This window comes from Nicotiana tomentosiformis, chromosome 11, assembly GCF_000390325.3.
Source record: "Nicotiana tomentosiformis chromosome 11, ASM39032v3, whole genome shotgun sequence".
Classification (NCBI taxonomy): domain Eukaryota; kingdom Viridiplantae; phylum Streptophyta; class Magnoliopsida; order Solanales; family Solanaceae; genus Nicotiana; species Nicotiana tomentosiformis.
This window is the reverse complement of record NC_090822.1, coordinates 126,828,775-126,853,850: the sequence shown is the minus strand read 5'-3', so window position 1 is coordinate 126,853,850 and position 25,076 is coordinate 126,828,775. Positions and strand designations below refer to the sequence as shown.

General features: G+C 35.6%; 3 protein-coding genes across 9 annotated transcripts; 1 reads left to right on the top strand and 2 right to left on the bottom strand.

Moving 5' to 3' along the window:
- Window positions 1-209: 209 nt before the first annotated feature.
- On the bottom strand, window positions 210-2,679 carry LOC104119170 (uncharacterized). Its single transcript, XM_033652268.2, has one exon. It carries the CDS (start codon window positions 2,089-2,091, stop codon window positions 424-426), a length of 1,668 nt encoding a protein of 555 aa, XP_033508159.1. The 5' UTR covers window positions 2,092-2,679; the 3' UTR covers window positions 210-423.
- A 1,998-nt stretch (window positions 2,680-4,677) lies between these two features.
- Window positions 4,678-23,085, bottom strand: LOC104119169 (uncharacterized). 7 transcript variants are annotated; one of them, XM_070188174.1, is made up of 3 exons: window positions 22,831-23,061; window positions 6,720-7,148; window positions 4,678-6,619 (listed from the first exon to the last, which is right to left on the bottom strand). In XM_070188174.1, the coding sequence occupies exons 2-3, from the start codon at window positions 7,073-7,075 to the stop codon at window positions 4,714-4,716; spliced, it is 2,262 nt and encodes a 753-aa protein (XP_070044275.1). In that variant the 5' UTR covers window positions 7,076-7,148; window positions 22,831-23,061; the 3' UTR covers window positions 4,678-4,713. The 7 variants fall into 7 exon arrangements, 3 of the variants coding, with proteins under 3 accessions (XP_070044275.1, XP_009628897.1, XP_070044276.1); XM_009630602.4 differs by lacking the exon at window positions 22,831-23,061 and adding an exon at window positions 7,997-8,192 and having other exon boundaries at window positions 6,720-7,164; XM_070188175.1 differs by lacking the exon at window positions 22,831-23,061 and adding an exon at window positions 7,997-8,192.
- LOC104105430 (receptor-like protein Cf-9 homolog) lies at window positions 17,617-20,443 on the top strand. Its single transcript, XM_033658479.2, is given in 3 exon segments — window positions 17,617-19,734; window positions 19,737-20,254; window positions 20,329-20,443. Coding segments are annotated over 2 exon segments (2,574 nt in total). The 5' UTR covers window positions 17,617-17,669; the 3' UTR covers window positions 20,246-20,254; window positions 20,329-20,443.
- Window positions 23,086-25,076: the final 1,991 nt, after the last annotated feature.

Here is a 25,076-nt window from a genome sequence, read left to right as displayed (position 1 = left end):
AATAGGCAAATTAGTTACTTTTCCTATAAACCAATACCTGCACATGAACAATCAAGAAAGAACTTAATGTTTAAACTGGCACTTACTGTTAATTTCAGTGTTTCAGTTCTTGAACATTATGGTAATGAAGTCAAGCTTCAATATCCGTCCTTGGGAATAGGAGAGAATAAAACTAAACAAAGATGAACGATAAGTTTCTGGAGACAATATAGAGGCAACAAATCTCAATCTAGTGAAGATTATAGTGCTGAATATTGTACAAATGTGTGACAAGACAAGCGTTCAACCAATACATTAACGAACAACTATTATCACAAGCTTGAAAGAACTCAAAAACCTCCAATACAGAACTAATCAAATTTTGAAACAGGGGAAACAAGTGTAATGACGTTTACGTAGCACTGAAAGATATCTCCTACCTGTCTAACACGTATTAATTCCATCCTTGCAATCTTTTGTCAAGTTGTAAAATGTCTCAACCCGTGATTTTGCTCGAACAAGGACCTCTGTGTCAACTTCAACTCTCATATACCCATCAAATTCAACTGGGCGGTCACCATTTAGTTGTGTTGTTTCATTATACCACTCACTTGTATTACTCCACAAGTAGTTATAATCATCAAGCAAATGCACCTTGTAGTGAGATCTAAGCTTATCAAAATAATTATAGAATGGCTCGTTTGTGGCAACATACAGATTCCTCCAAGGTGTAATAATTCCTTGAAGCTTTGCGACAAGTGAATCAGGAGATGTATCAGCATCCAGGTGGGGCCATAATTTCTTATTCTGTGCTTTCTCTCCGCGAATAACATGAACAGCATCAAAATCCCAGTCCATGCTTCCACTAATCTCAGTTACTATATTCATAAGTCTCTTTGATTTCCACAAAGCTTGCCACGGTCTCTGGATGTATTTGGCGGAAGGCCCTTCACAGACCCGATACCAATAGTTCTCTGGTTCTGGAGCGTCGAATTGCCTCCATATAATTGTGCTCTTATCCTTCGTTAGTTCCACGGGGGACACTTTGTAGTCCTTAACCTTTCGTACGGAGATTTTCTTCTTATGCGTCTTATCCCATTTCTTCCAATCTTTAAGGAAGTCTCCTTCCTCGACGATGGATGCAGTCTCTTTCAAATGTTCAAAATCAAAATAGAATCTAAAGTCTTTCCCCTCCTCATCCTTATGACTACGAGTGTGAGAAGCTGCCAAGCAGATACTCAAATCCATCACGAACGTACGATTCAAGTACTGAGCCTCGCCCAAAGCACATAGAAAACTCCATAGGTACTGGTTCATTCCTTTACAGTAATCACCACCCCGTGAATAGTACAAGTATCTCCCGTTCTTGAAAGCTGAATCTGATCCCAAGATTGGAATGGTATCATTGATCTCCTCATCTCGAACAGGTGGAGCAATTTTGGCTTTTGGGCTAGTTCTAGTGGAATTAACACGGATTCTTGGGCGACGGGCATTTACTCCTGAATGCCAGCGACCTGCATGAACCACTTTGTAACTACAGTCATCAGTAAATCCAATCCTAAACCTCCGGAAATCCCTGTACTTTCTCCAAGATCTCTCTTTCTTGTTTCTGAACCTCCATGCCACATCACACTCAGTCGGCTTCGATCCATTAACAGGTGCTCGATAATCCAAAAACGCAATGGACTTAAAAGCCTTCAAATTGAACCTCTGAATCGTGATCAAGATCCGAGGATCGGAACAATTCACTACAGTCACATCCTCACATCCTGATTTCAAAGTCACATTGGGCAGTATCTCTTCGGATTTCTCAATAGTAGCTTCAGTAATCGGCACTAAAGGAAACGCTCCATCAGGAGCTGCAATGGGAGTAGTGGCAACATCTTCACCAGTTTTTAGGACAGAATTATCAACTTTGAATGTAGCATTTTCGACTTGTGTGAAAACTCTAGTTAGAGCTCTAGAAGATTCCCATGGATCAGGGGGTTGGTATGTAATAGCAACTACAGTAAATATGAGCACAGAGAATACAAAAACTGAGAAGCACACATTGCTTATAACCTTTATCAGGTTTTGCCCAATTGGGTCAGATGTTGAATTCAATTCCTTCATTTCTACAAAACTCTTAAGTCTCCAAATCAAATGCAAATCATCTAAACAGAGTACCAAGATTAAGCTAAAGAAGGATTTTTAGGAGAAAATCAAGATAATGGCTTACTCACCTCTAATCTGAAACTGACCCTTTACTCAAAAACACAAAATCAACAATAAAAATTGGATCTTGAAGTTGATAAGCACTGAAAAAACAATGTATGGCTAAAAGGGCTAACTTTAATTACCGTCAAAACCTAAAATTTCAGATGCAGAAAAGATTGGATCTTGGGAAAAATTTAATCTTTTTTGAAGATAAACTGGGTACGAGAGAGCTAAAATCTCAGTTTTTACAACTGGGTTTGAGTGAAAAATTGGATCTTGAATTGGGTTTGTATAGAAAGAGAGGTTTTTGATAAAATTGGAAAGGATTTTAATTGATCTGAGCTTAATAATGTGGATTAAACATGCAGAAATCTAGAAACAGATCTGAGAAGGATTTTGATATGATAAATCCTGTGTCTTTACTCTGAAGGCTTTTGGACTTTAGCTATAGAAATATAGAAAATTGAGATTTTCTTCTTCTTTCCCTTTTTAATTAGTTTCTTTTTTTCTTTTTTGAGTTAGATTAATATTACCACTGCTAGTTTGTCGTATTTCTGTGTAAAGAACAGTTAAGTGAGCTGTCACTAGCAGCTACTGTGGATTCTGGTTGTTTGAGTGCAATGTCAGCAATAGATGGGACCCACGTAGGAGAACTGTCTGAAAGTTATTTTAGCAAAAACAAAGGGTGGAAAAAAAGAATAATGGAATTCAATTTCCATCAACTTTTTATCTTCTTTTATTGTTTGTTTTTATTCAAAAACAAGTGAGACTATGACCCTGTAAACTCAATCAAGTTTACAGTGTAGCCAAAAAGGGTTAAATAAATTTAGATGATGAGTGAATGATTATTTGCATTTGAACAGTTAGTTCTTTTCTAGAACTATTCCTTTCACCATTGTAATTAAATTATAACTGTCACCAATATTTTAATGCTTGTAAACAAATACAAATGATTAGTCCATAAAATGTGTGATGTTTATGAAGTATTAGTATGGAAGGAAAGGCTCCCAATGAATCTTGTTTGGGGTATTATCATTTTAAACCTGCGTCAAAAACTATTTACATTCGTTAGCCGGAAAAAAAATATAAAATTTATATAATTTTTGTATATAACATACAAAATATATATATACAAAAAAATATACATTTTTTTTTTCGCTATACAATATAATTTTCCCATCTTCCTTTTTTGTTAACATGTTACTTTGATACATTTGCTAGTATTAACATAACTATTTAAAATCCTAAGGCGTTTTTGGTCAAGGAAGATTGTAACTTAGAGAACGAGAAATCGGCTATGACTATGAAATATTAATGTACTTGTCTATTTGAATTATTGGGTAAATGGTTGAACGAAGGATCATTGTATTCTGATTCATGACTTAAACATGTCGAAGGTTGAGAAAATGATAGAACTCAACAAATAATTTGTACACATTTTTCTCTAATTCCTTTCTTGTTATATCTAAATTGCAAATAGGCAAACATCTCTTCACATTTTGTTTGAGGATAACTCCTACTAGCCCCAAAATCCCAATGTTTTTGTTTATAGGTGCCACTGCCTTGGTTATATTCTGTTGTTATTATCGTTATTATTCTATTGTTATCGTTATTGTTGTGGTTGCTAATATGAAATTGTGTATAAAACAGACTACAACAACTTTGGTTGAGAGGGTAAGAAAATGTCATTCTCAATTTTCTTCCTACAAATACATCCTAACGGTCTTTATCACCAACTATTTGGTACATACTGGATCTGAATATAAATCCCCATTTCACGCTCAAGATATATATACTAAAATAACTAAGAAAATTGGGAAGTTCAACCTGACCTATATACTTTGTCAAAATTAAGAACTTATCTATTAAATTCACCAAATAGCAGTAGCTGCAGTCTCTTGATTCTGTGGCAATTATCCAGAATTTACCAAAGCCTGGTTTCATATCAACTAACTTGTTAGCAAATCTTGATAACTTCCTTCTAAGCAAGATATATGTGCTTAGAAAGAATACATGTAGCTGACGCCTTAGCAATGATATATGCGCAAACTGCATAATCATACCATCATAGACGGACAACTACTTCTACAGCAATACCTCAATGGCGAAGAGGTTAAAAGGGTCGACTTTATGAATTCTCACTCATCTATGTCACTCCATTGAAACTCACCTCAGGCCAATATTATACAAAATAAAAATAAAAAGAATTACAAGGTTTCCATATCTTCTACTGGCACGAAAATGTGCCAAGGTCAGCTATCCCATCTATGTTCGATGTATTGTGAGGATTTATCATAAATTGTCTGGTTTTACGCTGCCTTCAGTCCAGCACAACTTTCCTTTACCCGGACATGAGACCAGCTGTGCGAGCGTGCTCACACAGGTTGACTCAAAATTGTACAGCAGTTAGTGCGAAGTACTGCTACACTCAATAGTATGTCTCATTGATGGGCATAAAGTTCAGTCATAAACGCTGCACTGAAAGTTAAACTGGAGAAAGGGTTCACTGATAAAATTGTTGATACCTTGGACAATAATTTACTGTGCTACAGAACTGCATTTAGTACGTTTATTATGTCCAACACCACCACACTTAGAACAGCGTATGGGTCTTTTTACAGTTTCAACTTGGGGTCCTTTGGGTTCTTTCCGGGGACGACCAGGAGGTCTCTTAATATGCGGTGAAAGTGGACACAACACTACATCATTACCTGAAGAAGCCGAAGAAACGATATCATCTGGATGTGGTATATCAAATTTTGCTAGTTCATCCATAACTTCAGCATATATATGTTCCTGTGTCTCCCTCTTGTACCAATCAGCTACATACTGGAAAATGTTCATATCCGCCAATGTAATTGCACTACATGCATGGCTGCATGGTATGCCTGTCATTTGCCACTCTAAACATGTACATGTCCAGAGTTTGAGATTTACAACTTCTTCTCTGCCCTGTAGCTCTCGTAGTTTGAACTCGATATCAGATAAAACCGTCACTGCAAGGTTATCCCCGACCTTTTGATTTTCAAAAATCTTTTCAGCGACCCGAGGACCAATCGGAAGGTTCCATTGTTCGATTTTGAGCTTGTTATTCTGTAATAACGTATAAAGCTTTTCATGATAAGCCTCCATCAACTCTAAGACATGTCCAAACTTCTCCTCCTCTAGAAAAGAATTCAGAGCATCCATAGAATTACAATTCAGCTGATCCCACCGAGGTTTCCTGAACAAGGCATTAGACCAACGCTCCGGCTGGCTAGCTATTACCCAATCATACAATTCTCTGCGGAAAGAACAGATCTTGCCTAGAGATTCATTATAACTATCTAGTGTTCGTGCATAGGCAATGTCAGTCAGGTACTTCAGTGCAATCTCCTTACCTCTCCCTTGCACTTTAAAGGCAGTATTACCATCAACGAATTTATTGAAATTCTCTTTTACACAATGAAAACAAAAGCTGTGGTTTTCATCACCAAACATTTTGTCCAAGCTGGAGAGAAAAGGAAGACTTGCGCCAGAAACTATGACGACCTCGCGGTTTTGCACAACAAGCTTTAGCTTTTCTAGAAACCATATAAGATCATCCTCATTCATGGACAGGAGAACGCCATAAGATAGAGGATACATCTGATTGTCTGCATCCAAAGCAGACGCAACTATAAAGGAGCTGTTGGGTAGCCCATTCAAGTTGTAAACGTCAATAAAGATCAAAGGTCTACATCCAACATGGAAGCCACGTATTGAGCAGTCATATGACACGAAGAGCCGCTTGAATCTGTTCTCCTCGGTGCACGACCATGTAGCAATAGTTCCGGGCATTGCCTCAGTTAAGCGATTGCATAGCCAGGGAATCAGTTTATAAGATTCACCTGACTTCTCATTAATTGCCTCCCTTATCCTCTGCTTCACACTCCAAGCCTGACGGTAGGTCAATTTGATTGCCAAATTCTTCTCAGCATCCTCGCACACTTTTCGAGGCAAACAATCAGGACTGCCCAATATTTCTTCTTGCATGATACCGCCCAACCACTTCATCCTGATCCGAGGCTTCAGCTGTGATGAATCTAGAGGAGGATGTGAGTGAGAGTCAACAAATTTCCTAATGGAAACATTTTGAGATTTCTTCTCGATGCCAGCACTCACTTTCCATGGGCACCCATCAGCAGCACAATGGATGCTAATGTATCTAGGTTTATTGTGCAAAATTCTGTAGTGAAATTTATTTGCGATCGAATACTTGAAAACTGCAAGCCTAAAAGCATCCGCATTCTCAAAAGCTTGCCCTTCCCCAACAAGTAATTCACTCCAGTTGGAAGCAGCATCTGGAGTTCCATCGGTGATCCATTGGTGCGAAGCTGCAGGAGTTGGAGTAGGAGTATCAGCACTAACTTGTTCTTCCTCGGCACTTCCGAGAGAGACTGCTTCAACCTCAGTGGTTGAAACCCTGTGACATAATATACAAACATTATTTACAATCAAACTCTAGGTATTCAAAAAGTTTACTATAATAAAGATCTTGAGGACCAATATAAGACAGCCGTTACCTAGTGGTATCCATATTAGGAGCAACTGCAGAATTAGACTCCTTCTCTGAAGTTGACGCATAAACATGGGCAAAACCATCATTAAATTGTAACAGAGTATCTACACCTTCTTGGTCTCTCAGCCGTATCAATTGGGCCCTATCAAACTTCACTGTAAACTGCAAGACCTTATCAGAAGGATCAATGCCTAATCGGTCAAAAACTGCATTCACAAAATCATTGTACTTTATGCCTGTCTTCACAATAATCTGATCAGTAATACCTCCCACATACGAAGTGGATCCATCTGGCAGCACCTTATTCTTTCCACCCCAATGACAGAAACAAAACAGTGTTTTATCTTCAGTTCCCATCATGAAGTAGTGTACATGACCGCAGAGCCACAAAAGGTAACAATCTTCAAAAACTTCTTTTTAGAAGGGTAACAATCTTGAAAACCAAAAACCTGATCAGGAAATAAAATAAATCTAATAGGAGTTACTTATTAAGGCCAAATGTACTACTTAAAATCATAATCCATAAGAAAGGACACAAAAACATGAGGATTAACCTAGCATCTTCAAATACATGTCAAGCTATCATGATCGTGGAACAAAACCAAATTCCAAATACAACATAAGAATCAACAAACAGTCAGTAGCGGAGCTAGGATTTTAACTAAGGGGAGTCAAAATCTAAAGAAGTAAATACACAAAGAAATCAAGGGGATTCAATACATAGTATGTATACATAAAAAATAACTTTTACCCAACTAGTACCAAAAAACCAGTCAAACGACAAAATATTCGTTCATAGGAAAAAATGCATATCTAAATGTGAGTAGGCAAAAGAAGAGAAGACCAGCTATGCAGGTAATTTCAAGCAGAATAGTCTCCAATCCCCGTCATATCATTATGAAACATAAAATTAAAACATATAACAACTGCGTAAGACATAGGATTTCATCAAATTTTCACAATAAGGTGTTATAACAGAGCCCCCAACAAATGAATAAAGATTCCAACTTCCATCAAGAATCACAAAATTCCAATCATGGGGTTCAAAATAAAACTTTTTACAGCATTTTCATGATAATATTAGCAAGTTTTGCTGTGAAACAGGAACTTAGCAAAGAAGACAAGCATATTAAGCCATAGAATTTCATCAAATGCAAGAAGGGTCAAAACAAAAACCTCAGCAAAGCAAAACGTTTCGAACTTAAAGCAATGATCAGAATCTTTCTAAATAAATTTGCAAGAGATAAAAATAAAGAGCTAGTTTTGAGTACAAAGATTTACCCTTTTCGGTTTTATAAGCTGCAAATCAATGAACTTTAAACCAAAATGGGGTTTCTCTAATATGCTTTTGAAACTAATAAAAAAGAATTCTCATTTTGGTCCACTGGTTTCAGTGATGAATTAGGGCTTCACTATTCTGTCGGGTTATGGGAATTGGGAAATCTCCCTCTCGATGCCGGTAATCTGTTTAAGATATAATTTAAATGTTGAATTGGCCCTCAACCTTTTCTTCATGTGAAGTTTGTCCCTTCACATCTAGAAGTAATTTTTGTTAAGATTTAAAACTGTTATAAAATAAAGACTGTAAAGTAAAGACAAGTATAAAGAGAAACTGATATATTATTCAAATTTCAAACTTATGTACATAATGAACTGAATTCTCCTCTATTTATAGAAGAAAGGAAGCTGCTGTGTAAGCTGCTACTGCAAGCTGTTGTGTAAGCTGCTTGTAAGCTGTTGTGTAAGCTACTTGTAAGCTGCTGTGTAAGCTGATACTCTAAGTTGTTGTGCCAGATATAGATAATCTTCTATCATGGGTAATATTTATCCATAACGGAGTACCGAAAGGATAAGCTTCTTCAGGATGCTTATTTCCAATAGAGTACTAAATAGATAAACATATTTACGGCGGAGTCTCATATGGATAAACTTCTTCAAGAAGCTTATTTACAACGGAGTACTAAATGAACATCCATAATATAATATATTCATAACACTCCCTCTTGGATGTTCATTAAAAGATAATGTGCCTCGTTAAAACCTTACTAGGAAAAATCCCGTGGAAAAATATCCTAGTGAAGGAAAAAGAGTACACATATTTAGTAATACGCATTGCTAGCTGCCTCATTAAAAACCTTATAAGGAAAACCCTGTGGGAAAAAAAACCTTAATAAGGAAAAAAGAGTACATCGCGTATTTTACTCCCCCTGATGAAAATCTTGTTTCAAATATTTAAGTCTCCGCATTCCAATTTTGTATACCATCTTCTCAAAAGTTGAAGTTGGTAAAGATTTAGTAAATAAATCTGCCAGATTGTCACTTAAACGGATTTGTTGCACATCAATGTCACCATTTTTCTGAAGATTGTGTGTGTAGAATAATTTTAGTGAAATGTGCTTCGTTCTATCTCTTTTTATAAATCCTCCCTTCAATTGGGCTATGCATGTAACATTATTTTCGTATAAAATTGTGGGTCTTTTCTCACATTCCAAACTACATTTTTCTCGAATAAAATGAATTATTGATCTCAACCATACGCATTCCCTACTTGCTTCATGAATAGCTATTATTTCAGCATGATTTGAAGAAGTAGCAACAATAGATTATTTTGTGGAGCACAATGATATGATAATACCTCCACATGTAAACACGTACCCGGTTTGAGATCTAGCTTTATGGGAATCAGATAAATAACCTGCATCTGCATAACCAACAAGATCTGCACTATCTTTGTTAGCATAAAAGAAACCCATATCAAGAGTTCCCTTTAAATATCGCAATATATGCTTAATTCCGTTCCAATGTCTCCGTGTAGGAGAAGAACTATGTCTTGCAAGTAAATTAACAGAAAATGCTATGTCAGGCCTTGTAGCATTAGCAAGATATATTAGTGCACCAATTGCACTGAGATAGGGTACTTCGGGACCAAGGAGTTCCTCATCCTCTTCTGGAGGTCGGAACAAATCTTTATTCACTTCAAGTGATCGAACAACCATTGGTGTACTCAATGGATGCGCTTTGTCCATGTAAAAGCATTTTAATACCCTTTCTGTATAGGCAGATTGATGGATAAAGATTTCGTCTGCTAAATGTTCAATTTGCAGACCAAGACAAAGTTTTGTCTTTCCAAGATCTTTCATCTCAAATTCTTTCTTAAGATATTCAATTGCCTTTTGGAGCTCTTCTGGAGTTCCAACAAGATTTATGTCATCAACATAAACAGCAAGTATAACAAATTCTGAAGCCATTTTCTTTATAAACATACATGGACAAATAACATCATTTATGTAACCCTCTTTCAGCAAATATTCACTGAGGCGATTATACTACATGCGCCCAGATTGTTTTAAACCGTACAAAGATCTTTGTAATCTGATTGAGTACATTTTCCGAGATTTTGAATATGCTTCATGCATTTTAAATCCTTCAGGGATTTTCATGTAAATCTCATTATCAAGTGACCCGTACAGATAAGCTGTAACCACATCCATTAGATGTATCTCAAGCCTTTCACGTAAGGCTATACTGATGAGATATCAAAATGTTATGGCATCCATAATGGGTGAATATGTTTCTTCATAATCGACTCCAGCTCGTTGTGAGAATTCTTATGCAATAAGGTGAGCCTTGTATCTTTCAACTTCATTTTTATCATTCCTTTTTCGCACAAAAACCCATTTATGACCAACTGATTTTATACCAGCATGTGTTTGGACTACTGGTCGAAAGACCTCTCTTTTAGCAAGTGACTTCAATTCCGATTGAATTGACTCTTGCCATTTTGGCCAATCAGATCTTTGTCGACATTCTTTGACAGATCGGGGTTCAAAATCCTCACTATCTTACATAATGTTAAGTGCAACATTATATGCAAAAATATTATCCACCACTATTTCAGATCGATTTAAATTAATCCCATCACCAGTAGAACTTATTAAAAATTCCTTACTCACTTGAGTCTCGGGTTCATTGATTTCTTCAAGAATCTCAGAACTAATTAGATCTTGGGTCTCTTCAGGAGATCCCTTCATAATATTATTTTGATCATTGGTCGATTTTCTTTTTCTAGGATTTCGATCCTTAGAACCCAAAGGTTTACCATGCTCCAGGCATGCTTTAGGTTCAGTAGATCTCATGCTAGTAGATGGTCCTGCTGGGACATCAATTCGGATAGGCACATTCTCTGCAGGGATATGCGACTTAGTTATCCTTTTCAAATCAGTGAATGCGTCTGGCATTTAATTTGCTATATTCTGTAAATGGATGATCTTTTGGACCTCCTGATTACATATAGGGGTACGTGGATCAAAGTGAGATAATGATGAAACTTTTCACACAATTTCTCTTTTGATTTCCTTTCTCTCCCCCTAATTGTGGGAAATTTGTTTCATCAAATCGACAATCTGCAAATCGTGCAGTAAATAAATCTCACGTCAATGGTTCAAGATAGCGAATAATAGAGGGTGATTCAAACCCAATATATATTCCTAACCTTCTTTGGGGCCCATCTTACTGCGCTGTGGTGGTGCTACTGGCACATATACAGCACATCCAAAAATTCGTAGATGGGCAATATTTGGTTCATGACCAAAAACTAATTGTGACGGAGAATATTTATTATAATGTGTTGTTCTGAGACGGATAAGTGATGTTGCGTGCAAGATAGCATGACCCCAAACAGAAGTGGGCAATTTTGTTTTCATAAGTAGTGGCCTTGCTATCAATTGCAGCCGTTTAATGAATGACTCTGCAAGGCCATTTTGAGTATGAACATAAGCTACAGGATGTTTAACTTTTATCCCAACTGATAGACAGTAATGTTCGAATATGTTTAAAGAAGGGCATAAGAAAAGGGAAGTGTGTTGATGCATAGTCTAGAGCCTAATTGTAGCAAATAACCACGGTCATAGGTGCAGTGTGCTTTGAATGATAAGAGTTTAATTTTGTTTCGTCTACTATAGGATGGTTTGTTCGAGGACGAACAAAGGTTTAAGTGTGGGGTAGTGATGTTTGGCATATTTCGATATGTGTTGATGTTACTTTGCCCATGCTTTAACCACTTTTTGATGTTATTTAATCTTTAAAACACCCAACATGGTGTAATTATTGGTTTGATGACTAATTAAGTTATGTGTGACGATTTAAGGTGTTCGGAGTGCAAAATATGAAGAAAAGGTGGTTTAGCTAGAGGAAGAAGGGTTGGATGCGTCGCATCCAACCTAGGAAAACATCATCATGCATGCAACCTTAGCAGTGAAGTTGGGCCATCGCGTCTGCCATCGCATGCGAAACTGGGAAGTAGAAGTGAAGCTGGATGCGTCGCGTCCACCATCGCATGCAAGCTGAGAAATAGAGGACAAGGTGGATGCGTCGCATCCACCTTCGCAGGCAAAAATTGAAATGGAGGACAAGGTGGATGCGTCGCATCCACCTTAGCATCAATCCCTGAAGCCGATTTGGACTAGGAATAGGAGAGCTTTGGCCCACGACTTTTGTACGCAATATATAAGCCAAAAAGGCCTCTTTTAGGTTATCGAACATATTGGGAAGGGGGAAAAAGCCACGACAAAGCTGTGGAGGCCGGAATTCATCAAGTTTCATCTTTCTCCCACCAAACTTAGTAATTTTTATGTTTCTTTGTATGATTTGTTGTTTGGCTACCATGTCTATGTGGAGCTAAACTTCACGTTCTAGGGTTGTGGTTCTTTCATGACTATTGTTATTCGGATATTGATTTTGACTTCGTGATTTATCATATTAGTTTATTTATTCAATCTTGCACTTAATTATTTAATTGCTTGATCACCAATTGAATATTATCTACGAATCTAGAATTGAACTCGAAAGTGGGAATTCTATATTGCATATAGGATTGAGTAGGGCAAGTTCTTGAACTCGGGCATCGGGGAACGGATTCGTGGTTAGGATAGACATATACCTAATTACCTTGCTTGGTTGATTTACAGGAATTATAAATGCGTTCTTGTTGATTCTAACTCCATAGACATATAGGCGTTAGGTTAGCTTGAATAGGCGAGTAAGAACTCGACAGATTCTTATGAGCAATATTAACCCTGTCAACCAATAAGCTAGATAAATTAGTCGGTCAATTCAATTGAAGAATACAATAGGATTGTTAGATAGCCCATAACCCTAGATCGTTTTCATTACATTGATATCATTAAAATCTGCTCTTTCTCTGTTCAAAGTCTATTATTTATATTTTTCTTATTTAATTAGTTGGAATAAAATATTTTTAGATTTAATTCTTGTTTAGATAATTAAGATAGGCTAATTTAGTTAATAGTTAATCATAAGTCCTCGTGGGTTCGACATCCGACTTTGAGTCACTTTATTACTTGACGACCGCGTATACTTGCGTGAGTGTGTTTGGTCGCAACAAGTTTTTGGGGTTTACATATATCCCCATGTATACGTTCTAAAAAGGTAGGGGATTCAATGCCAACCTTCATTGGTGATGGTCTAGTGATCATTTTGCCTTGATAACAAGCATCATAAGAAAATTCATCATTTGTAAGAATCTTCAAGTTCTTTAATGGATGCCCACTCGAATTTTCAGTAATTCGTCTCATCATTATTGATCCAGGATGGCCCAAACGGCCATGCCAAAGCACAAAAATATTTGAATCAGTAAACTTCTGGTTTACGATAGAGTGTGTTTCAACTGTACTAATCTTTGAATAGTATAAGCCAGAAGATAAAGTTGGTAACTTTTCTATAATGCATTTCTGGCCAGAAATATTCTTTGTAATACAAAGATATTCCACGTTCATTTCATCTATTGTCTCAACATGATACCCATTTCGGCGGATATCCATAAAACTCAACAAGTTTCTTTGGGACTTGGAGGAGAATAATGCATTGTCTATAATAAGTTTTGTTCCCTTAGACAGAAATACAATAGCTCTTCCGGAGCCTTCAATCAAACTTATATTACCAGAAATTGTAGAAATATTTGCTTTTTCCTTATACAAATAAGAAAAGTATTTCTGATCTTTGAATATGGCATGAGTTGTTCCACTATCAATTACACAAATATTTTCATGATTGGTCTTTGATCCAAACATAATTTGAGGATTATACATATTCTTCAAAATGACATAAACAAAATAAATATGATAGTAAATATTATTATCAAAGCATAACTTTTATTTATGTACAACAATTACATAACCATACTATCTACTACAAACAACAAAAATTAAAATATATACATTTCTATAGATTCACTACCGATCACATGACTTGTTTCTCCTTCTTGGAGTGTAAAGTAATCAACTACATCCAAATGCATGAAGTCTAAATTATCTTCAGAAATAAAATTTGCTTCAATATTTTTCTCTGTCTTCTTCAGGGAGGCTTGATACAGCTCAAGCAGGTGCTTTGGCGTACGACATATACGTGACCAGTGCCCTTTTCCTCCACATCTATAGCATGCATTTTCTGGCTTTGCTGCTTGCACCGCTTCATGCATTTGTTCCTTCCTTTTCCACTGCTGGTGGTGAGGAGGGTTCTTTGGTGCTTTGTTATTACCACGATTAGAGTTTCCTCCCCGACCACGGCCATGACCACGACTGGGCCCACGTCCTCTTCCACGCTTAGCTTGGTGGAAGTTCATTTCATTCACTTTAGGGAATGAACAAGAACCAGTAGGTCGGCTTTCATGATTTTTCATTAATAGCCCATTATGTTACTCGGCTACAAGAAGATGTGAGATAAGTTCAGAATACTTTTTGAATCCCATCTCTCGATATTGCTGCTGTAGGAGCATATTGGAGGCATGAAAAGTAGTGAAAGTTTTCTCCAACATATCATGATCAGTAATATTATCACCACATAGTTTCAATTGGAAAATAATTCTGAACATAGCAGAATTATACTCACTGATAGATTTAAAATCTTGTAGCCTTAGATGAGTCCAATCATAACGTGCCTGTGGAAGAACGACCATCTTCAGGTTGTCATATCTATCTTTCAAATTATTTCACAGTATGACTGGATCTTTAACAGTAAGATATTCCATTTTCAGGCCCTCATCAAGGTGATAGCGTAGGAATATCATTACTTTGGCACGGTCTTGGTTTGATGCCTGATTTTTATCTTTGATGGTGTCTGCCAGACCCATCGCATCAAGATAAATTTTGGTATCAAGCACCCAAGACATGTAGCTTTTGTCCGATATATCCAGGGCTACAAACTCAAGTTTAGAAAAACTTGACATTATTTAGAAAAAGAAAGTTCGTACCTCTGATACTTTCAAAGTATTTTCTCGAGATGGCAGAGTCTCGTGCTGATAACGTGTTATAAAATAAAGACTGTAAAGTAAAGACAAGTATAGAGAGAAACTGATATATTATTCAAACTTCAAACTTATGTACATAATGAACTAAATTCTCCTCTATTTATAGAAGAAAGAAAGCTGCTGTGTAAGCTGTTACTGCAAGTTGCTGTGTAAGCTGCTACTGCAAGCTCCTGCTGCAAGCTGCTACTCTAAGTTGTTGTGCTAGATATAGATAATCTTCTATCATGGGTAATATTTATCCATAACGGAGTACCGAAAGGATAAGCTTCTTGATGAGACTTATTTTTAATAGAGTACTAAATAGATAAACATATTTACGGCAGAGTCTCATATGGATAAACTTCTTCAGGAAACTTATTTACAACGGAGTACTAAATGAACATCCATAATATAATATATTCATACCAAAAACCTTTTTTTCAGATATTTTAAATAATAAATTGTGATTTATTGCATTTTTGTGTAGCTTTTAGATTTGTAAGTTATATTTCAAGAAGAGCAAAAGAAGTTGATATATGAATTTACTTCAAATATTATAAAAATAACCTACTTACTATTAATTTTTCTTGAAACTAACGGAATGGACAGACATGACCTAAGATTATGTTGAAGAGCGTTAGTCGATAGAGGGCAAGTGAATATTCTTGACAAAAATCCTATTTGAATTTGTCAAAGATCTTTGAAATTCAATTATTTCTCTCACAATCGGCTTGCTTTAGTTTGATGCATTTCATGTAACAGGCTTGTGCGATCCCGGAAGTATAAAAAAAAATAAAAAAATTCTTTTTGATGGTCATGTCCTAAAATTCTGCTGTTTTTATTTTATTCTTTTATGGATGACCAATACATTAAAAAGAATAGGGTCAATTTAAAAAATGTCATTGAATTTTATTTTAATTCTAAGAACCTTGCATCAAAATTAGTTTTCGGATCAGTAGGAGCCGTAGATGTGTTCACAGTAGCTCAATTGCATTCACTTGGATCTTCTGCATTTCATTCCTAGCTTTAATCGTCCCTCAACAAATGTTTAACATATATCATAACAATAACCCTCTTTTTAACTGCTCTGATTACCACTTCTTTGAGCTGATGCTCGAAAACAAAGATCTATGATTGAAGCGACGCGCCATCATATTTGGAAATAAACACATCCTTGAGCTTATGCTCAAAAACAATTAAGGGATTAGCTCAAGGAGTTGTGTTACATCAAATGCTCAAAAGTTCATACAAGATCTCGTACTAGAAAACATGAATAGTTTCGAGTCCTCTTCGAGGCATAATATTGAGAATGCTCATTAATTAAGCATTCTAAATAACAAAGCTTGGATTAAATCGACGTTGATTTCTAGTTCTTATCAGATAACAAAGCTCGATTTTGAAACATGTATAAATATAATGCTCCTTCTTTGAATTTTTACTCATTATAGTAGTCTCACCATCAGCTTGTGGACTAACACCAAGGATGTAATAAGTATTTGCTTTCGACATTTACTTCGTTCATGGCCGCGTGTTGCAACGTCTGATTAATGGCTTTGAGTCCAAGATACAAATTCTGTAAAGCAAACTTTTTCACTCCAAAATGTCTTGTGGTTAATATGGTATAATTTTGGTGATGAAAGATTAAACAGATATTTACATAATATTGTGTGTGACAAATGAGATGGATCAATATATTGGTAATTTTAATTATGATGTATCTCTGTCAATTCCGACAAAGGAATTGGATCTTGAATATCATCGAGTTTTGCTTGAAAACATGATTATCAATCTCTCAAAGACTAGATTTGAAGGTTATATTCCAAGTAGTATTGCAGATCTCATTGCACTTCCTGCGTTGAACTTATCTCATAATTCTCATAATTGCTTGGAAGGTCTTATATCAGTTTGAAATATTGTTTTTGGTGACAACATTAATGGTGACCTTTACCACGAGTTGTGCTATATTTATTTTTGCTTCGACTTTTTGTTTTCTTTGTTTTTCCTTATGTTTATTTTGGGTGGAATTTATTTAGCTTCTCCAGCATTTCTAAAATGCAAAGGAACGGTGTAAGATAGTTCCAAAAAGATGGTTTTGCTTAAATGAAACTGTATGATGGAGAAAACCAAAAAATGAGTAGCTTTATATCAATCAAAATCAATTAACATAGTTTAATCTCATATAAATTGATGATTCCTCTACAAACAAGTAGTATCTATTTCAGATTCTGACAGCAAAAATAAACTAATCTTCTGAGCATTTGATCTACAAAAATTGTACTAGAAATACCAAATAGGAATTTTGTAACATTCTAATTACATCTTTGCAAATTATTAAGAATAAAAATAATCATGAATATATCAGTCGAAAACAAAGACTTTTTTTTATGAATATGGACCAACCAGTACTCTTTATCCTAACTAATCAAACTGAAGTTATTTGAAATTTTGACTTGTAATGTTTTTGTCATGGTCCCTACACCAGTTAATACTCTTAAAGCCTACCTCTCTGTCTAAATTTGACTGAAAATGACTACTGCAAAGCAACAGTAGTAAATATTTCTTGGCTTAATTTGTGTTATATATTGAATAGAGGAAGATTTCTTGATTTCTTCTCTTACCAAATACTTAGTTTAGATCTTTTTTAGTGCAGAAATGGCCGTTGGAAAACTATCATTGTTTATGCTATATGCCTTTCTCTGTCAACTTGCTTTCCCCTTATCCTCATCTCATTTGTGCCCCAAAGATCAAGCCCTTGCTCTTCTACAATTCAAGCAGATGTTTACTACAAATGCTTTTGCTGCTTGTAGTTATTCTTATCCAAAAACACTATCATGGAATAGAAGCACAGATTGCTGCTCATGGGGTGGAGTTTATTGTGATGAAATGACAGGAAAAGTGATTGAGCTTGACCTCAGTTGCAGCCAACTTCAAGGCAAGTTTTATTCCAATAGTAGCCTTTTCCAACTCTCTAATCTCAAAAGGCTTGATTTATCTGGTAATGATTTCTCCGGATCCCTCATTTCACCTAGATTTGGTGAGTTGTCTAGCTTGACACATCTTGATCTATCAAGTTCAAGTTTTTCAGGTCAAATTCCTTCTGAAATCTCTAATCTTTCTAAATTATATGTTCTTCGTATCAATAACGAATATGAGCTTAGACTTGGAACTCGCAATTTTGAACTGCTTCTTAAGAACTTGACCCAATTAAGAGAGCTTGAGCTAGCCTCTATCAACATCTCTTCAAACTTTCCTCTAAATTTCTCTTCTTATTTAACAACTCTACGACTTCCATACACGCAATTATATGGGACATTGCCTGAAAGAGTTTTTCACCTTCCCAACTTGAAATCTCTTGAGTTATCTTATAACTCCCAGCTCACAGTTGGATTTCCCACGGCCAAATGGAATAGCAGTACATCTCTCACGAAGTTATATCTCAATAGTTTGAATTTTTCTGGTAATATACCTGAATCATTTAGTTATTTAACTTCACTCCGCGAACTGCAGATGACTTCTTCTAATCTCTCAGGACCTATTCTTAAACCTTTATGGAATCTCACCCACATAGAGCATTTGGACCTTTCATATAACCATCTTGAAGGACCGATTTCCAACTTCTTCAGATTTGGAAATATCAAGGAATTATGGCTTCAGAATAACAACTTCAATGACCAACTTGAGTTCTTATCCTTTAACAGAAGCTGGACGCAACTTGAAGTCCTACATTTTTCGTCCAATTCCCTTACTGGTCCAATTCCTTCCAATGTAAGTGGACTAAAAAATTTGGAGTTACTCCTATTGTCATCAAACCACTTGAATGGGAGGATACCGTCCTGGATATTCTGCCTTCCATTGTTGAATAACTTAGACTTGAGCCATAACAACTTCAATGGCCAGATTGAGGAATTCAAGTCGAAGACACTGTTCCAGATTTCACTAGGACATAATCAACTGCACGGTCCTATTCCAAAGTTACTTCTAAACCAGAAGAGCCTAGAATTTCTTCTCCTTCCGCATAATAATCTCAATGGACAGATTGCTTCAAGTATTTGCAATCTAACATCACTGACAGATCTAGACTTGAGAAGTAATAATTTGAAGGGAACGATTCCACAATGTCTAGGTGAGATGAGTGAATTTGTTAAGGTTTTGGATATAAGCAACAATATTCTCAGTGGAACAATTCCAACAAATTTTACTACTGGTAGCCAACTCAAAAGCTTTAGATTGCACAGGAATAAGCTGGAGGGAAAAATCCCACAATCCTTAATCAATTGCAAGCATTTGGAAGTTCTTGATTTAGGTGACAATGAGTTGAATGACACATTCCCACAGTGGTTGGGAACTCTACCAAATTTGAAGATTTTAAGCTTGAGAACAAATAAGTTGCATGGTCCCATCAAAGATTCAAGGAATAGAAGCTTATTTGCACAACTTCAAATTATGGATCTCTCATCCAATGGATTTAGTGGGAATTTACCAGCAAGTCTTTTTGAGAATTTCGAAGCGATGAAAATAATTGATGAGAACATGAGAACCGGAAGGTACGTAGGAGATGAATATCTTCTTAATTATAATTATGATGTATCTCTGTTAATTACAGTAAAGGGATTGGATCTTGAATTTCATCAAGTTTTGATTGAAAACATGATTATCAATCTCTCAGAGAATAGATTTGAAGGTAAGATTCCAAGTACTATTGGAAATCTCATTGCACTTCGAACTTATCTCATAATTGCTTGGAAGGTCTTATACCAACGACACTGCAACATTTATATGTACTTGAATCATTGGATCTCTCATTTAACAAAATCGACGGAGGAATTCCACAACAACTGGCATCTCTCACATCACTTGCAGTCTTAAATCTCTCTCACAATCATCTTGTTGGATGCATCCCTAAAGGACATCAATTTGATACATTTGACAACAGTTCATACCAACAAAATGATGGATTACGTGGATTTCCAGTCTCTAAAGATTGTCGTGATGATGATGGGTTAGCAAAAGCGACAACACCAGTTGTCCTAGATCAAGGAGAAGGAGAAGATTCAGCAATAATAAGTTGGCAGGCGGTTCTCATGGGTTATGGTTGTGGACTAATTATTGGGCTGTCCATAATATACATAATGTTGGCAACTCAAAATCCAGCATGGTTTTCCAGGATGATTGAAGAACTGGTATACATAATTATTACGATAAAGAAAAAGCGCAAGAAAAGATATTAGCGTGTACAGGTATTCAACTTGATCTCTATGCAGATTCTTTTAACCATTTTAATTCTAATTCTTATTTATTTTTAACATTGCAGGTTTCAAGCCTAATAAGTTGTCGGAGATGCAAATATAAGCCTTTGTCTTTCATAGTTTATTATGATGTTTCTTCAAGTGTTCATTACCCTATGAATAAAGAAATGAGTTTTCTTCCTTTAAGAGACAAACTATAGATTTGTCTTCATTTATCTATAGTTTGTTGCATAGAGATTATAGTAGTTGAGTTCATGGTCTCAAATTATATCATTGCTTTCTATAATCAGCCTAATTATTAATTGACTAATTGGATTCGACTGCAAACCCAGTTCATAAATTTATGAAGTTATTCTTATTTTTTTAAGTAATTTCAATGGAAAGCTAAATGTTAACCTGTTAAGACTGTCTTTGATATTTTAGATCACTATGATTAATTGACTTAAATATCCTTATGGTATTAACTCAATCGATAAAAATTGCTCTAAAGTTCAAGCATATAACTTCTGAATATGAGCATTTAACCCAAAATCTCTTAGGAAACCTTTGGACACGTTGAAATTTGTAGAAATTTTCAACTTTTTTATCTAAATAGAAGTGGACTAATGGCTCAAGATGTATTTAATAGGCCAATAATTAGTACCAAATGTCCGAATAACAGTAGTTGATTGGATTCAAAAAATTAACCCAAATAGCCTATCATCTAATCTCTTAAACCAAAAAATACCGGGCGTATGTATAATATGTATATACACACACACCTGAAGAAAAAAAATCCAATTTCTAGGAAATAGCAATTACTCGTGAAGCAGTAGATTATCTGCCATTCATCAAATAAATCTGGTAAATCTAAAAATTCAGCTGATCACACCGAGGTTTCTTGAACAAGGCATTAGACCACTGCTCTGGCTGGCTAGCTATTACCCAATCATACAATCCTCTGCGGAAAGAACAGATCTTGCCTAGAGAGAAAAGGGAGACTGGTGCCAGAAACTATGACGACCTCGCGATTCTGCACAACAAGCTTTAGCTTTTCTAGAAACCATAGAAGATCTTCCTCGACACTTCCGGGAGAGACTGCTTCAACCTCAGTGGTTGAAACCCTATGACAAAATATAGAACATTATTTACAATCAAACTCTAGGTAGTCAAAAAGTTTACCATAATAAAGATCTTGTGGACCAATATAAGAAGCCATTACCTAGTGGTATCCATATTAGGAGCAACTGCAAAATTAGACTCCTCTGAAGTTGACGCATAAACATGGGCAAAACCATCATTAAATTGTAACAGAGTATCGACACCTTCTTGGTCTCTCAGCCGTATCAATTGGGCCCTATCAAACTTCACTGTAAACTGCAAGACCTTATCTGAAGGATCAATGCCTAATCGGTCAAAAACTGCATTCACAAAATCATTGTACTTTATGCCTGTCTTCACAATAATCTGTTCAGTAATACCTCCCACATACTAAGTGGATCCATCTGCAATCACCTTATTCTTTCCGCCCCAATGACAGAAACAAAACAACGTTTTACCTTCGGTTCCCATCATGAAGTAGTGTACATGACCACAGAGCCACAAAAGGTAACGAACTTCAAAAACTTCTTTCTAGAAGGGTAACAATCTTGAAAACCAAAAACCTGATCAGGAAATAAAATAAATATAAAAGGAGTTACTTATTAAGGCCAAATGTACTACGTAAAATTATAATCCATAAGAAAGGACACAAAAGCATGAGGATTAACCAAGCATCTTCAAAAACAAGATTAAAAAGCATGTTTTTCCCCATAAGTAAATACATCTTAAGCTATCATGATCTTGGAACAAAACCAAATTCCAAATACAGGATAGGAATCGACAAACAATCAGTAGCGGAGCTAGAATTTTTTAAGAAAGGAGAGTCAATATCTAACGAAGTAAATACACAAAGAAATCAAGGGGATCCAATACATAGTATATATATACATAAAAAATTACTTTTACCAATCTAAGCAGTGTATTGTTCCGACGACTTGGAGCTATGTGGCTCTGCCACTGCAACTAGTACCAAAAACCAGGCAAACGACAAAATATTCGTTCATAGGAAAAAAAGCATTTCTAAATGTGAGTCGGCAAAAAAAGAGAAGACCAGCTATGCAAGTAATTTCAAGCAGAATAGTCTCCAATTCCCGTCATATCGTTATGAAACATAAAATTAAAACATACAACAACTACGTAAGACATAGGATTTCATCAAATTTTCACAATAAGGTATTATAACAGAGCCCCCAACAAATGAATAAAGATTCCAACTTCAATCAAGAATCACAAAATTCCAAAATGGGGTTCAAAAAAAAACTTTTTACAGCATTTTCATGATAATATTAGCTAGTTTTGCTGTAAAACAGGAAATTAGTAAAGAAGACAAGCATATTAAGCCATAGAATTTCATCAAATGCAAAAAGGGTCAAAGAAAAAACCACAGCAAAGCAAAAAGTTTCAAACTTGAAGCAATGATCAGAATCTTTCTAAATAAATTTGCAAGAGATAAAAATAAAGAGCTAGTTTTGAGTACAAAGATTTACCCTTTTCACCTTTATAAGCTGCAAATCAATGAACTTTAATCAAATGGGGTTTCTCTAAAATGCTTTTGACACTTCAAAACATATTCCCATTTTGGTCCCCTGGTTTCAGTGATGAATTAGGGCTTCACTATTCAATCGGGTAATGGGAATTTGGGAAATCTCCCTCGCGCTGCCGGTAATCTGTTTATGATGTAATTTAAATGTTGAATTGGGCCTCAACCTTTTCTTTACGTGAAGTCTGTCACTTCATATCTAGAAGTAATTTTTGTTAAGATTTAAAACTGTTTTTTCAGATATTTTAAATAATTAATTGTGATTTATTGCATTGTTGTGTAGCTTTTAGATTTGTAAGTTTTATTTCAAGAAGAGCAAAAGAAATTAATATCTGAATTTACTTCAAAATTATAAATATAACCTTCTTACTTCGAACTATTAATTTTTCTTGGAACTAACAGAATGAACGTACATGACCTAAGATTATGTTGAAGAGCGTTATTCGATAGAAGGCAAATGAATATTCTTGACAAAAATCCTATTTAAATTTGTCAAAGATCTTTGAAATTCAATTATTTCTCTCACAGTTGGCTTGTTTTAGTTTGATGCATTTCATGTAACAGGCTTGTCTGATCTTGAAGTATAAAAAAAAATAGAGAAAATCATTTTTGATGGTCAAGTCCTAAAATTCTGATGTTTTTATTTTATTCTTTTATGGATGACCAATACACTAAAAAGAATAGGGTCAATTTCAAAAATGTCATTGAATTTTATCCTTTTTAATGGTAAAGTCACAAAACTAATTTATGTCTCATTAAAGTAACTAAAAATTTCCGTCTTTATAACTTTCCGGATTTTCAGAATAAGACATATAATTGTGGGAATACACTAAAATTTCAGCAAATATTTTATCGGAACCTATAATGAGTTTAGTTCTAAGAACTTTGCATCGAAATTAGTTTTCGAATCCGCCTCTGTTTGCCTTCTCACTCAACTTCACTTTCGTAGGAACCATAGATGTGTTCATAGTAGCTCAGTTGCATTCATTTCGATCTTCTGCATTTCATTCCTAGACTTAACCGTCCCTCAAGAAATGTTGACGTATATCATAACAATTACCTTCTTTTTAACTGAGGTGATTACCACTTCCTTGAGCTGATGTTCGAAAATAATGATCTATGATTGAAGCGATCCGCCTATCATATTTGGAAATAAACGCATCCTTGAGCTTATGCTAAAAAACAATTAAGGGATTAACTTAATGAGTTCTGTTTAATTTGTGCATATATCAAGGAAACAAGGGTCGGGTTGTTCGGGCCGGGATTATAATGCTAAAAATGCTGATGGATTCAAGTAGTTGCATGGTCGATGAAGCTTTGACCATTCTTTTGGTCCTAGCCAACAACTAAGAAGCTAAGGCGACTATAACAATGTCATGACCCAAAATCTCACCTGTTGTAATGGCACCTATTTCAATACTAGGCAAGCCGACAATCTCAATAAATTCCCATATCTTTTAAATTTGATAACATAATGATTAAATTCAGCGGAAGAAAATTCACAAATACATATATAAATACTCCCAAAACCCGGTGTCACTGAGTACATGAGCATCTAATATGAATACAACGTCTGACTGATAAAAACCACTGTCTGAAAGTATAGAACAGTACAATAACTGAAGAAAAGAGAGACAAAATCAGCGGACTCCACACAGCTACTTTGATAGTCTCCAACTGATAACACTCTGATATCTAATAGTCGTCGTGTCCGAAAATACCTGGATCTGCACACGAAGTGCAGAGTGTAGTTTGAGTACAACCAACTCAATAAGTAACAGGACTAACCTGTAGGCTGAAAGTAGTGATGATCTCCGCAGGTACAGTCTAGTACATAAATTATGATGCAAAAATGTAGGCATACTTTCAAATTCAACAGTTAAAAATCAGTACAAGTAAAATAGATCATTACTGCATGCTATAAGGAATATGACATCTCAGTAGATAGACCTCATGTAATACTAGTCAAATATCATTCGATCACTTGGTACTATTTATGGCCAATCCGGCCCAGGGATATTTCATCCCGTATATATATACATATCGACTGACAGTCAGTCATTCAGTACTGTATAAGGCCAATCCAGCCTTGGGGTAATTTATCCCCAAATTTAAATGATACGGATAAGATCCATGTCCAAGTAAATTCATTACAATACAAATAAGTAAGACAAGTCCATGCCCTGGAAAAAT

What these genes read in the sequence shown, in the direction of transcription:
- LOC104119170 (XM_033652268.2), bottom strand. Translation starts at nt 2,091, where the DNA reads ATGAAGGAATTGAATTCAACATCTGACCCAATTGGGCAAAACCTGATA.
- LOC104119169 (XM_070188174.1), bottom strand. Translation starts at nt 7,075, where the DNA reads ATGATGGGAACTGAAGATAAAACACTGTTTTGTTTCTGTCATTGGGGT. An exon ending in CCTAATATGGATACCACTAG is followed by an intron (nt 6,620 to 6,719) that starts GTAACGGCTGTC and finishes ATTATGTCACAG; the next exon opens with GGTTTCAACCACTGAGGTTG.